Here is a 14,622-nt window from a genome sequence, read left to right as displayed (position 1 = left end):
AGACAAACCCACTCAGTTTTCTTTTCATGAGTTTATTCTTAAGCAAAGAAGGTCAGACAGTCATACTGAAACACAAGTTGCTGTAGACTGTGACCAAGAAGGGAGGGTTTCCTCCGCCTCATATCTCTTCCCCAGCCTTCAAGGTTACATCTCCCAACAGCCAGTATTTTTCCACACATGGTAAGAAAGTCAAAAACACATTCTTCTGTGTCACACTTCTAAGACTCAGATCCTTATATTTAAGGCCCAGATGACATTCTGGGTCATGGACAGAAACTTTTGTTACCTCCCTAGCACGATCAGTAAATAGAAAAGTCACATGAGGATCCACACTGGAGAGAAGCCGTTCATGTGTGAACTGTGTGAAAAGGGATTCTCAATTTAAAAAAATCTTGAAGAGCACTTGAGAATCCACACCGGAGAGAAGCCGTTCACATGTGATCAGTGTAGAAAATAGGGGTGGAGCCGAACCCGAATACGGTATTCGGAAAGGCACAAATAGCGTGTTTTTTACAAATACTTATTTCGAACAAATACTTAAAAAAATATTTGTATTCGGGAACAAGAAAAACTTCATATCAAAAAGCTGCGTTTCCTCATGAGACCGCAGTGCATGCCCGCATGAGCGAGTGAGTGGGTGACATTCAGGAGTCGGAGGGGTTGGGGGCAGGGCATATGCTCCCAAAATTTAATCTGCGCGACCGCAAAATATATTTGGAAGCATTTGTGCGAGTGCGAGAAATCGTTGCGGTGCGACTTGTTTTTATTTCTTTACAAAACTTTCGCTAGCCTAACTACTGCCCAGACTGCTGTGAGCTGATACAGTGACAGTTTCGCCGTTTTCTCCAACATTACATAACTAACTAAACTTGATCTTTACATTCTTAACAGATTTTAGATATTAGCCGTCAATCACTCCCTGTCACTGACACTGCGCTCCGCTGAAACTCGGAACCGGCCGTTTTTTTCTCTCTCTCTTAACCAACCTCTGTTCCAGATTTGTACAAACTACATTGCAATTAGGGGTGTGTGATATGACGATTTTTGATTGTGGACAATTAAAATGTCTCCACAATCTGCTTTTGAAGAAATATACTATATTTTGTGCTACAGCGCACATTCTGGCATACATTCACATCAAATGATAACTCCACTCACGCAGGGGCGTAATTTCCACTGGGGACACACTTTTCAAAATCCCGTTTGTGTCCCACCACTTCAATAGTTTTGTTAAATTAATGTCTTGTATTGTGGAATGCACGCTCAGCACCGCAGAGAGTTTCGCGCCATCGTTAAAACTAAACCGAAAGTAAAACAGAGAGCGATTTTCAAAAGCGATTTTAATACCCCACGTTTAGAGAGCGACTCCCCAGTTCACCTTAGCATAGCTTCCCGTCACTCATTAACTTAGTTGGAACTCCTCACATGGATTTGGGCAACCAAATAGAAAAGAGTGTGGCTGCTGCTGAGATCTCTTGGTCCTCCACCAGCCAAGAAAAGTGTGTAGAAGTGTAACGCAAAAAAACTGGATTTTTACGCCTATTTTGAATTTTACTCGAATACAAATACAAATACAAATACTTTTCTCCCCTCAACAAATACAAATACAGATACAAATACCGGCTGCTTTGCACACCCCTACTAGAAAAACATTTGTCTTCGCATCAAACCTGAAGAAACACCTGACAGTTCATACGAAGGAGAAGCTGCATTCATGTTCTGAATATGGAAAGCGTTTTTCACAGCTGCAAAATTTAAAAGAACATCAGAAAATACATAGTGGTGTGAGAGAGTACATGTGCTTTGAGTGTGACAAGACTTTTATTTCAGCAAGCCATTTAAAACTGCACCAAAGATAAAGATATGCAAGGGTCCACATACAGTGTGCCCGAAACAATGGCCCTCAATTTACATGTACTTTTACTTTTTTTTTTTTTTTGCACTACTCAGCTGTTCCACAAGGTGGCAGCACTGCCCCGGGGGCTGTTGTTTCACAGTAGAAACCTAAACTAAAGAGACAGAATAACAACAAAATACCAGCAACCGCAGCAGCAACAACGGACGCTTCAATAAAAAACTGTAAATAAAACATTAGTTTTTCATGAACACTTTCAACTACATGAGTAAGCCATGATTAGCAAGTTGTTTGGGTGAAATAGTCCATTGAAAGTCACATTTATGCCTTTTGCAGGTGCTTTTATGATGACTGAAAGTGAAGTGCATATATCTTTCTGTTGTACATTCATGAATTTGCTTTTAGTCCAGCACATATATTTAGTTTCCTTTAGTCCAGCACATATTTATTTGATGTTTGGTGTGAAAGGTCTGTCAGCAAGTTTTCTCACATTTTTGCATAGCTTAGATGTCAGTCAGGTTGTACGTGTAGGAACCAATTTGATTGCTTACAGATTACATGTCAAGCCTGTGCCATCTAGAGTCTCATGACCAAACTAGAGATTCATAACACAAATCATCTTCATGACATTAAAATAGATTATAATTGTGCACAGCAGTTGCAGAGCAGATTTCATGCGATTCATGACATTTTATGACTATTGAGCTCATCAGTAATTTTGACTTTGGGGTTTTGATCACTTTTTCTTTCACATTTGTCTCTCATTTAAAATCTCACATGATTTATTTTATTATTATTATTATTATTATTATTATTTATGGTCCTTGCACAGAAAATTCACACTGGAAAGAAAAAAAAAATTTTAAGTCATAGTTCAGGGAGCTGAAGAACAGGCTATAAAACTTTTAAAAGATACATGGATCTGATATTAATTTTTACCTTCATTGTTTTTCATCAGAACAACTACTTACTCTTCCACGTCTGCTTTTCCATGCAAATGCAAGACAAACTTTCATGTAGTTCTGGCTACTTTACTAGTCAGTAAAGAGAGCTCTGTCTCGTTCATTTTCATGTTTACTACTGTATTTTCTTCAAGTAATGATTTATTTACCTTACTACAAATTTTATTTACAGCTTATTGTTATTGTCTGAAAGCTATAAAGTTGCCTTTTATGTTTGCTCTTTAAGCTTTGCTTTGTTTTAATTTTCTCAGTAGAGCTTTTTAAATGCCTAATACATTTTATTTCACCAGTTGACTGACATTGAATGTGATTGCTGTCTTAATTAAGAGAGTCTTGATATAGCCTCAAATATACTTTTCAAAGATTTTTTTCTGTTCAGATTGGGTTTTCAACCAGTAGAACACTGTAAAAACACACACACACAAAATTTGTTAATATATTTTGTATTTATATAATGTATAACTGTACAGCAGAGCAAGCCTGTTCTTGATAATGCTGATGTGTACATTTCGCAATTACCGATGATGAGGCACATTTCTTTTCCCTGAGCTTTTCAGCACCTGTACATTTTGTGAGGCTGAGAGGAAGTGGTGAAGTGGTATGTACATAGGCGGAGCAAGAGCCCTTCTCACTCCGACTATACCAGGGGTGGCAAACGTTGGTCCTGGAGAGCTGCAGCCCTGCAGAGTTCAACTCCAACCCTAATAAAAACACTACCTGTAGCTTCAAAGTACCTTCCATCATACCTTGATTAGCTTGTTCAGGTGTGTTTGATTAGGGTTGAAGCAAAACTCTGCAGGGCTGCAGCTCTCCAGGACCGACGTTTGCCACCCCTGGTCTATACAGTGCTTTGTAATGGGCCATTGTCCCTGTATGATAGACCAGTCTTTGGCGGAGAAAAAAAATGTACCGGCCTAAAAGTGCATTGGCCCACCAGGAAAATGCCCGGTACGCCAGATTACCAGTCCGGCACTGGTCATTATGAGCGTATACATATGCGATTAATGAAACAGATGAAACAATTAATTGAAGTTAATAATTTTACTTCAGAGATTAAAATTTTAGTAGATGAGGTTGACTTTTTGAAAATTCAAAAAGTCAATGATGTCTCTGAAGAATAAAAACAAAAGAGAGCATTAGACAGTTAACTGACATCCTGTCTAAGCAGTTGACAGGAAATTCTGTCAAAACTGGTGTTGCTATCTTGGTTAATAACTGTTAAGATGATCAGTTGACACATATAGCTTGGGGGTGGTAGCACCACATCTCACAATCTAAGAGGTAAAAGCAAATCTACTGATTCTGTTGAACACTTGAACTTACATCAGCGTCCTAAAAACTACATAAAAAGGTCAAAACCCATCTTTGGAAACAAATATTTGAAGTGTAATTTAAATATTCAGTTTGTCTCGCGTCCCATTAGATTACATGGAAAGGGTGGGGTTTGTGACCTATACTGGGTTCAGCCGCTTTGGGGCGATCGAGACGCTCTGGCTTCACTCCTGAGCGCTCGTGAGAGTTGTAAGATAAGGGTGAGTCCTATTTTTCTTCTCTTTCTTATCTATAGTTGCTTTTTGCTGGCATGCATGGAATATTTTGCGTAATTTAGGTCTGAGGTCTGCAGGAATGTGAGGTAAATGTCAGCTTCTCCTATAAACAGCGCTGGAGTGATTTTAACACGTGTGGTCAGTGCAGAAAGGAGATTTTTACTCCAGAAATGCCCTTCAATCGGCAAAAACAATTATGGTGTCTAATGTTCCTCCGTTCTTAAAAGATGAGTTAAAAAAGGAGTTGTTCAGACTTGGAAAAATAGTTTAATAAAGATAATTAAATTCGCTTTACTTAAAGGTGCAGCATGCCAGTTTTTTTTTTTTTCTCTTCTAAAGCCAATAAATAAATAAATAAAATAATAATAAATAAAAATATTCATTAAATTAATTACTTTTAGCTGTTTCTCTTAAAAATATTGATGTAGCTAGTAATTCTACTCTAAAATGTGCGTTCCGGTGTAATGGTTTAACTGGTGACTGAGTAAGATTTTATTAACTAAAATATAAAGGAATCATATCCAAATTATTTTACTATTATAGTTTTGCAGTTCTACCCTATATTTTGCTGGACAAGCACATACTGTTATTGTTAGGGGCCCACTGGTGAAGCCATAGGATGGGAGATGGTCGAGCACAGTATGCCCTTATTTGGAGAGTTACTAGTAAACCATGGTATAGGAAACATCTGTCTCCCTCATAGTGTTTACTTTAGGGACCCCCCAATGATTTAGGCTGACATGCTTGCATGACAAGACCAGTATAAAAAGCTGTCCTCAACCAAGTAAAGATCAGTTCTCTATAGACAATTTGGCTTGATTGTTTTGGCAATAAAGTCTATCTTTTGGCATCAAAACCCAAGACTCAAGAGTAATTCTTTGACGGTTAAGAGGGAAAACCACAACAACTTCCTGGTTCAGGTCCTCTGCTTCAGAAGTGATGGAGCGACCGCAGCCGATTCTGAAACCACAAACTGGTGTGATATTAAGATGTCTAATAAATGCACACTGGCTCATTACATGATTTGGTATTCTTGTAAAGATTACAAATTATTGGTATGATGGCCCATAGCGGCTGAAGTACGGAAAATAAACTAAAAAGTATGTGCTGAGTTTGATGTAAAACTGGTTTGTCTCACAGATGAACAGTTACAGTGCATACTGTGAATAACTGACACAACTGATGGCAAGGCAAAAATATAAGCAATAAATGTTGCATCAAAATTTCACCATTGTGAGATAATTATGAGGCTACATAATTGTGAGAGGTCAGGCTCAGCTTTTATTTTGTTCCTAAATGCCTGTGACCTTTTTTTTGTTGTCTTAGGTGGCATCTTAAAAATGGATAAAAATTAAATAAATTAAAATAAAAGTAATATAATTTAGAAATAAAAATAATATCATAATATAAATATTAAAAGTATTGTAATATATTAAAATATAAAAAGTATTACACAAATGTACTCTTTAATCCATATCAATTGTACTTTGTAACCACAAATATCATTTCCACCACATGCTGTCATTTCCACCACAGAGGGCAGTGTGGTGGAAATGACAATTTTGTAGCTTTTTTGTAAAAAAATGGAAGATAGCTTCACTGATTAGCTTTGAATTAATACTTAGCATTTCATGTATGCAAAATACTTCTATTTAACTTAAAATCTTCAGATATTTAAAAACACCCTTGAAGGTACAGCACGTTTGGAAATGTATTTAAATATATATATATATATATATATATATATATATATATATATATATATATATGTGTGTAATATATGTAAATATGTTAACTGATCAAGCAATATTTAGCTTGATGAAAATGTAAATTACCTCCATGTCCAACATCTGCTTTGATCTCACTGAACATTTCCATAGACACCTCCTAAACAGTCTTTTACACAAATCCATTGACAAAACAGTGTTGTGGTGGAAATGACACCAATACTGTGTGACAGCTATATTTTGTATAAAAAGTAATATTGCTAGTGGTCTCACATTAAATACTACAATGTATTTTAATTCTTAATTTAAGTACATTAATAGTTACCAGATAAGTCATATTTTAAACTGCATTTTCATTGTTAAAGTTTAAAAGTCTGTGTGACAAGGAGAAAACGTGATTTTGGCACCTATAAGGGGTGGAAAAGTATGAAAAAATCATAATAGAAAGGTAGTAAAACATTTTTAAGGAGGTTTTATTGTTAGTTTGAAAAAGAAAGAGGAATTTGTCCAAAGTTATATGTATTTTTAAAAATATGACCAAATAACATAAAAGTGCCCATAGTCTAAGAATACCAATTACCAATATAGGCTAAATAATCACACTGTTTGATCATATGAAAATGAAATAACTTTAATAATAATAATGAAATATTATTAATAATAATAATAATAAAAAATAAAAAATATCACACAACATCGGCTTGACACAGGGATCGAACCCATATTAAATAGTACAAAGTATTGGATCTTTGTAAATAATAAAGCCCCTTTTTACACTGTGACTTAACGTAGGTTTAGTCTATGATTCTTTGAAAGCGTCCGTGTTTACTTGTGACCTCTGCATTTGCTAGCCGATATCTAATTTTACTGTTGCAATAAATTAACGTTATTTCAGTCAAAACGCTGCTTACAAATATTGCTTTGTAAACATGTTAACTTGTCACTAGATATCTCATTATAACAATATATGAAATCTGAACGTTATTTTCCCCTCAGAATACTGCTTATGAATATATTACATAAACTATTTAAGCTAAACGATCATATGGTTTGAGATAGAATCAGAAAAAATACACATTGTGGAAAGTAAATAAAACCCATTAACGCAGTAAAACCTTGCTCTTGCATATAAGGATGTCAAATAGCCTACTACAGTAATTGTGATCCAGCGGTTCATTGTCTAATATATTAGTATTAGAATGTTTAACATGTTTAACCCCTGTGCTAGTTGGTCAGACTAGTTCTTAAGACACTGTCTTGACATAAAGGCTAAGTTTATGCAACTGGCCCCTGGAGCAGAGGACATAAACCAGAAGTTGGTCACCAGTTAAACCCTAACACCGGGTGAAATGCCTGGGTTCCTGCAGTACCCATGACTCTTAGTAATTTAATAATTTAATACATTTCATAATTTAAAAGTTCAGTTTAAAGAAGTGTTGTATCAGTATCGACATCAACGATACTGGCCTTTAAAAGAATCAGTCTCATATCGAAAACATAATCAGTGGTATCGCTCATCCTTAAGAAAAGGATGCGTGCAGGTCTTAAAGGGACAGTACGAAACATGCTGCTGCAAGTCACCTCTATTTATATAGCGCTTTTAACAATACAGATTTTGTCAAAGCACTTTACAGTATGAAATAGGAAAACAGTGTGTCAATAATGCAAAAGGACAACAGTAAACACTCAATTTTCAGTTAAAGGCAGTTCATCACTGATTTTTGTGATTTTGGTTGACCGAGACAATGGACACAGACATAGTATGGGATTATTTTTGTGCCAATAAGAATGAACGTAACTTTATAAAACTGAACGTAACTTTCCAAGAAACGATCAAAAATATGCCACTGCAAAAGAAGAAAAACACAATGAAAATGAAAAAATGAACTCAGTCGGACGAATTTAACATGCTCTTCAAATATGCTTCATTCTTTGTTAATGATTTTCAAAGAATCGTTTTCGCGAATCATAGATTCTAAATGCGTTGCCACAGCTTTCGCTTACGCTTTGCAAATTTGCGTTTGCTGTTTTGGCACAAACCTCTCGTGGGGGCGGGCTTAACAACGATCTACTCTGATTGGCTAATGAGCTTTTGATGGACAGTTGCTCTCTGACCTGGAAGCACGGACGGTGACGTCAGTGGCGCACATATTGGAAAGTTGTTGCGGTGTGCAATACGTCGTGCTTTGTTTATATTAAGTATTAATGTTATTAGTATTTCACCTACGGTCGTCTCTTAGTTTCTAAAGATGAGCTCCCAGCAGAGACACGGAGCAGCATCATCTTCCACCTCAGCTTGTCCCTCAGGGCAGCTTGAAGTAAGTTCGTGTTGCTAAAGTAACGTTAATCAATAACATCGATAAAAGTTTTATTCATGTACAGTGTGCAACAGTTCTGATATTTTCTATAAACAAAGCACGACGTATTGCGCCACTGACGTCACCGTCCGTGCTTCCAGTTCAGAGAGCAACTGTCCATCAAAAGCTCATTAGCCAGTTAGAGTAGATCGCTGTTAAGCCCGCCCCCACGAGAGGTTTGTGCCAAAACAGCAAACGAAAATTTGCGAAGCGTAAGCGAAAGCTGTGGCAACGCATTCAGAATCCATGATTCGCGAAAACGATTCTTTGAAAATCATTAACAAAGCATGAAGCATATTTGAAGAGCATGTTAAATTCGTGCGACTGAGTTCATTTTTTCATTTTCATTGTGTTTTTCTTCTTTTGCAGTGGCATATTTTTGATCGTTTCTTGGAAAGTTACGTTCAGTTTTATAAAGTTACGTTCATTCTTATTGGCACAAAAATAATCCCATAACATAGCTTTAATTTGGTGTAAAGTTGCTTTGCAACGATATGTATCGTGAAAAGCGCTATACAAATAAATTTAAATTGAATTGAATTGAATAACTGAGTACCGTACAATGAGCCATTAGTTGCATATGTTTCAATCCTCACACTTCATCTGACCAGCACAAATCCAACAAGTAGTGTTACACCAAACTGCTTCACAACAACATCCCATAAACCTTGAGTTTCCATAAACATTCCCTCTTATCTCTTATCTATTCATATAGACAAAACAGTTAATGAAACCTCATAATCATAAGATTAAACAATGAAAATAACTAGAAATATAAAACATCATAAAATAATGAATAAATTATCAAATAACAAAATGATATAAATTGTAAATAATAAAAACAATAGAGTAAATTACATGAATGAGTAATGATTATAAAGGAGAACAAGAAAAAAATCAGAATGAATGGTCGCTCTCTTGATGCAACAGTTTGTATTTGATGATTCTCAGATCCTTCTTGTAGTTGATCAAACATATTTAATAATTCTCCCTATAGAAACATGAGATTTGTGCCTATAAGATTTTAAAACTAAAAATTTGAAGATCAATGTTCTTCATTAATGTAAAGTTTCAAGGATGTATAATTTATAAAATTGCATCAAAATGATCAACAATTTGTAATGCAGTTTTCTACTGTTACATTCTGCTGTTATATCAGGGTTCATCTGATATAACATCATTTATTTATTTTTTTATGAGTTACTGACAAATGGACTGTTTTTACTTTTGTTTCAGAATTGATTGAAGATAATCAGGAGAAAGAAGAATTCTGAGAAGACAAATCATATCAGAAGTGTAGAAAAACCCAAACAGAAATTTAAAGAAAAAAAGGGCCAATAAATCTTTCACCAGCGCTCAGTGTGGAAAGAGTTTCACACACAAAAATCATCTTGAGCTTCACATGAGAATTTATACTGGAGAGAAACCATTCACTTGTGATCAGTGCGGGAAAACATTTTTGAGCACTTTAGTCCTGAAGAAACACCTGAGAGTTCATACAAAAGAGAAACCACATTCATGTAATTCAGAACATTTAAAAGTGCATCAGAAAATGCATACTGGTCTGACAGAGTACATGTGCTTTGACTGTGGGAAGACTTTTAGTTCGGCGAGTGGTTTAAAACTGCATGAGAGGATTCACACTGGAGAAAAACCTTACAAGTGTTCACACTGTGACAGGAGATTCATTCAGTCAGGATCCCTGAAAAGACATGAGAAGATCCACACTGGAGAGAAACCGTATGCATGTGATCAGTGCGGCAAAATGTTTTCGAGAGATTCAGTCCTGAAACAGCACCTGGTAGTTCATACAAAGGAGAAGCCACATTCATGTCATTTGTGTGGAAATAGGTTTTCACATCGACAAAGTTTGAAAGAACATGAGAAAATACATACTGGTGTGAGAGAGTACATGTGCTTTGAGTGTGAAAAGACTTTTATTACAGCAAAGTGTTTAAAACAGCATCAGAGGATTCACACTGGAGAAAAACCTTACAAGTGTTCACACTGTGACAAGAGATTCAGACTGTTAGCACACCTGAAATTACATGAGATGATCCACACTGGAGAAAAACCACACACATGTGATCAGTGCGGGAAGAGTTTCACACTAAAAGCAAACCTTACAGACCATATGTGGGTTCATACTGGAAAGAAACCGTTTACTTGTGATCAGTGCGGAAAGAGTTTCTCATGCTCATCAACCCTTAAGCATCACATGGACATTCACACTGGAGAGAAACTTTATGAATGTGATCAGTGTGACAAAATATTTTTGAGAGCTTCATACCTGAAGCAGCACCTGACAGTTCATACAAAGGAGAAGCCACATTCATGTCATTTGTGTGGGAAGAGTTTTTCACGTCCAGAACATTTAAAAGTGCATCAGAAAGTTCATACTGGTGTGAGAGAGTACATGTGCTTTGAGTGTGAAAAGACTTTTACTACAGCGAGCAGTTTAAAACTGCACCAGAGGATCCACACTGGAGAAAAACCTTACAAGTGTTCACACTGTGACAGGAGATTTTGTGATTCAGGACAGCTGAAAACACATGAGAGAATTCACACTGGAGAAAAACCTTACAAGTGTTCACACTGTGACAAGAGATTCAGTCAGTCAGGAAATCTGAAAACACATGAGATGATTCACACTGGAGAGAAACCGCACACGTGTGATCAGTGCAAGAAAAATTTTGCAAGAAAATGGTGCCTTACGGACCATATGAAGGTTCATACTGGATAGAAACCATTCACCTGTGATCAGTGCGGAAAGAGTTTTGCACACTCATCGACCTTTAAGCATCACATGGACATGGAAAAAAAACACACACTGTGATAAGAGATTCATTCATTCAGCAAAACTGAAAATACATGAGATGATCCACACTGGAGAGAAACCTTATCACTGCACTACATGTGGGAAGCGTTTTAAACATTTATCTTCTCTACACAGTCATACAGAAAACAATCACTGTAAGTAAATCTTCTTCAGATCCAGCATTTTCAGGTCTGATGCCACGTCCTCACCAAATGTATGGATACTCATCTTGTAAGTCAGTAGGAGAGAGTGATTCAGCTCATTAGTTTTCACTTTTACTTAGCTTGTTTCTGTATTTGATTAAAATTTGATTGATCAAATGTTACCTTTTTTATTAATACATTGTTATTTTTACCTTTTATATTTTATCAACAACTTTTATTGTCTGCTGATTATATTTTATTCAGGAAAAATAATTGTATAATTTTAGTTTTAATATCTAAAAGCTTTTATTTGTCTAATAAACTATATTTTACTTCACACATGACTGAGATTGAATGAGTTTGTTTACATTAGCAACCCTTCTTCTTCTAGCAGTGATATGAAGATTGATAATGGTATCGGATCAATACAAGCCTGATGAGATCGATACTTTAGGTTTAGTTTCTTTGCTCTAAACTTAATACATTACTTCTGTTTCAAGAAAGAGTAGATGTGTAAATATGCCGCTCCTTTTACATCTCGAATGAGAGCTGCACAATTCTGGATAAACTGAGAATCATATTTTTTTTTTCTCTCTCTCATTTCAGATAGAGATCATCATTCTCCCATGATTCTAAACAAAACAAAACAAAACAATGTGTGACAAAATATTATTTTTGCAGTCTATTTACAAATAATTACATCATCAAGACACAGAAAAGTACCAAGATGATTAAAGTAGTTCATGTGACATCAGAGGTTCAACTGTAAAGTTACAAGAATACTTTTTTGCACAAAGAAAGCAAAAATAACATCTTTATTCCACATTTTCATCTTTACTGTGTCACTTGTGGCATTCAGAGCAGTACGGTGAGATGAAAATGTAATAAAGACGTTACTTTTGTTTTGTTCAGAAAACAAACTTGATGAAGGTCTCTCATTGTCCAAATTTACAAGAGCAGACTCATTATACAAAATTTTTAACAATTTTAGAATTTAGAATTTAGTTTCCGACATTTAAAAGTTGGAAAACCTGGTTTTCCTTCAGAACATAAAAATGAAATATTAAAATCACAGATTTGTGATCAGAAAAACTTACAAGGTCCCCAACAGTCAATCCATAAGAGAAAACAAGATTCAAGGTATGGCCATACCTATGCGCTGGACCATTTACATGCTGAACTAAATTTAATGATTCTATATCATTTAAAAAGTCTTATGCCAATGTATCAGATGGACAGCATGAATATTAAAATCCCCAAGGATTAAAAGTCTGTCCTAGTTTGTCCTAATTCCTCCAAAAACTTCTGTGAAATCCGAAATAAAATTTTTATTTTCTTTCAGAGGCCAAAGTGTGCATCTACTTGCATCAACATCATCTCAAAACTGGAAAAGGCGTCCGATTTCGGCTTTGGCAGACAAATTGTCTGCCCCCATAAGGTAAGGTAGGCCACAGACTGACACCAGAAAGACACATGACCAGGACAGAGTGGAATAGTTTACATGAGTGCTGGATGACATCCTTCCAGGAAAATTAAACAGCTACGCCAGTGTGTGATGGCAACAAATTAGGGATGCTGTGCATGATACTGCCATTTCCATCTTGGGCAAGAAGTCCACACAATCTGCAGACTAGTTTAAAGCCAATGAAAGTTTATTGAGTCACAGTGTGGGTTCTGATTCAAAAGATCCACTGTCGACATGATCTTCTCACTCCAGCAGCAGCCCCTTTATGTGGACTTTGCTGATCTCACCAAGGCTCTTGATCTGGCTAGCAGAAATGGCCTTTTCAAGATCTTAGTCAAGATAGGTTGTTAAAACTCATTATCATTAACAAGTCCTACTTGTAATGCGTTACCCCCCAACACTGACCAAACCCAAATGTTGGTCACTTTGTATGCAGTCGATGTTATTTTATTTAAAGAACAAAGTCCAAAGAAATAATGTTGAAATTAGAATTGTATCTTGTTTCCCTCTATCAAAACAATTGCATAGAACATACCTGTTTGAGTCATAAACATTCTTTTTCCATAAGCTGTGTGCCTGTAGCTCAATAAATATTAAAGTTATCTTAATATAATTTTATATTCTAGTTCTTAAGAAACTTTTCTTCTGGAATCTTCATCTTTAGTGGCCTGAATGGTTTAATGCCAGAGTTATCAAGATCTCAGTGTAGCTCCAAATTTAGTCTCCTACCCATTTTCAGTAATCAAAATCCAAATGTTGTTTTGTGTTTATCTGATCATTACTGTTTACAATGCAATTATGCAAATAATTACAGTAACCCAGGGATTAGAACTGTAAAGTGTGACACGTCAGATCATGACCAGGATGAATCATCAACTCCAGGTGAAGTACAAACACTGAAATGTAAAATAAGATTACCCAGAATTCCATTTTCCTAGGGTTTAGAATGTTGGGTTTAGAACCCACTGTTAATTATTTGAAGTATGAGGGAAAAAAGACAGAAAGAAAGAAAACAAAATGAAATTCTAATTATTATTCCAGGTGGGGCAAATCCTGGTTTATTGATGTGAATGCAATTTGTGGCGAAAGCAGCCACACTTCCCTATGAGGCATGGGGTTTGTTTTAAACATGTTACAATACTGCATGTTTAAACTGTTGGTAGTTTTAGAAGCTGGTAAAATGAACAAATCCTTCCAAATACACCTGAAACTGATTCAAATATAGAATCTTTTGAACAAACTACAGAATGCAAGGTAATGTACCTCAACTTGTCCTATGCAGTTGTTTTGATAGAGGGAAACAAGATACAATTCTCATTTCAACATTATTTCTTCTATAGACACTGTTCTTCAAATAAAATAAGCATCGGCTGCATACAAAGTGAGCAACATTTGGTTTTCAACCACTGAAAATATAATGTTCAGCAATCTGAAAATGGAGCCTCATTGAGATCCCCATATCTCCATGGGACTGAATGATGCAGGGCCTTGAAAATGAAGATTCCAAAAGAAAAGTTTATAAAGAACTAAAATCATATTGCGATACCTTTAATACTTCTTGAGTTATAGGCACACAAACTCTGGAAAAAGAATATTAATGGCACTCAGACTGGTATATTCAATACAGTTGAAGAGATAACATCTCAAGATGCATCTCTAGTTTTAACATTATTTGTCCTTCAGACATTCCTCTTTAAAAGAAAAGTCATCTTACATTTTTGCAAAGTGACCCACATTTGGTTTTTGAC

The 14,622-nt window shown here is 35.8% G+C and overlaps 2 protein-coding genes across 2 annotated transcripts in view; one reads left to right on the top strand and one right to left on the bottom strand.

The window, feature by feature from the left end:
• Window positions 1–14,622, bottom strand: part of LOC127161310 (gastrula zinc finger protein XlCGF57.1-like) — a 243,173-nt gene that overhangs the window by 224,049 nt on the left and 4,502 nt on the right. The gene's annotated exons all lie outside the window — the stretch shown is intronic.
• On the top strand, window positions 9,690–11,256 carry LOC127161303 (zinc finger protein 658B). The gene has a single exon (XM_051103985.1). The coding sequence runs from the start codon at window positions 9,851–9,853 to the stop codon at window positions 11,189–11,191; it is 1,341 nt and encodes a 446-aa protein (XP_050959942.1). The 5' UTR covers window positions 9,690–9,850; the 3' UTR covers window positions 11,192–11,256.

This window comes from Labeo rohita, chromosome 3 (assembly GCF_022985175.1).
Source record: "Labeo rohita strain BAU-BD-2019 chromosome 3, IGBB_LRoh.1.0, whole genome shotgun sequence".
NCBI classification, from domain to species: domain Eukaryota; kingdom Metazoa; phylum Chordata; class Actinopteri; order Cypriniformes; family Cyprinidae; genus Labeo; species Labeo rohita.
This window is presented reverse-complemented; position numbering and strand designations above follow the sequence as displayed.

Excerpts from the sequence above, each read along its gene's own strand:
- LOC127161303 (XM_051103985.1), top strand. The coding sequence starts at position 9,851 with ATGAGAATTTATACTGGAGAGAAACCATTCACTTGTGATCAGTGCGGG.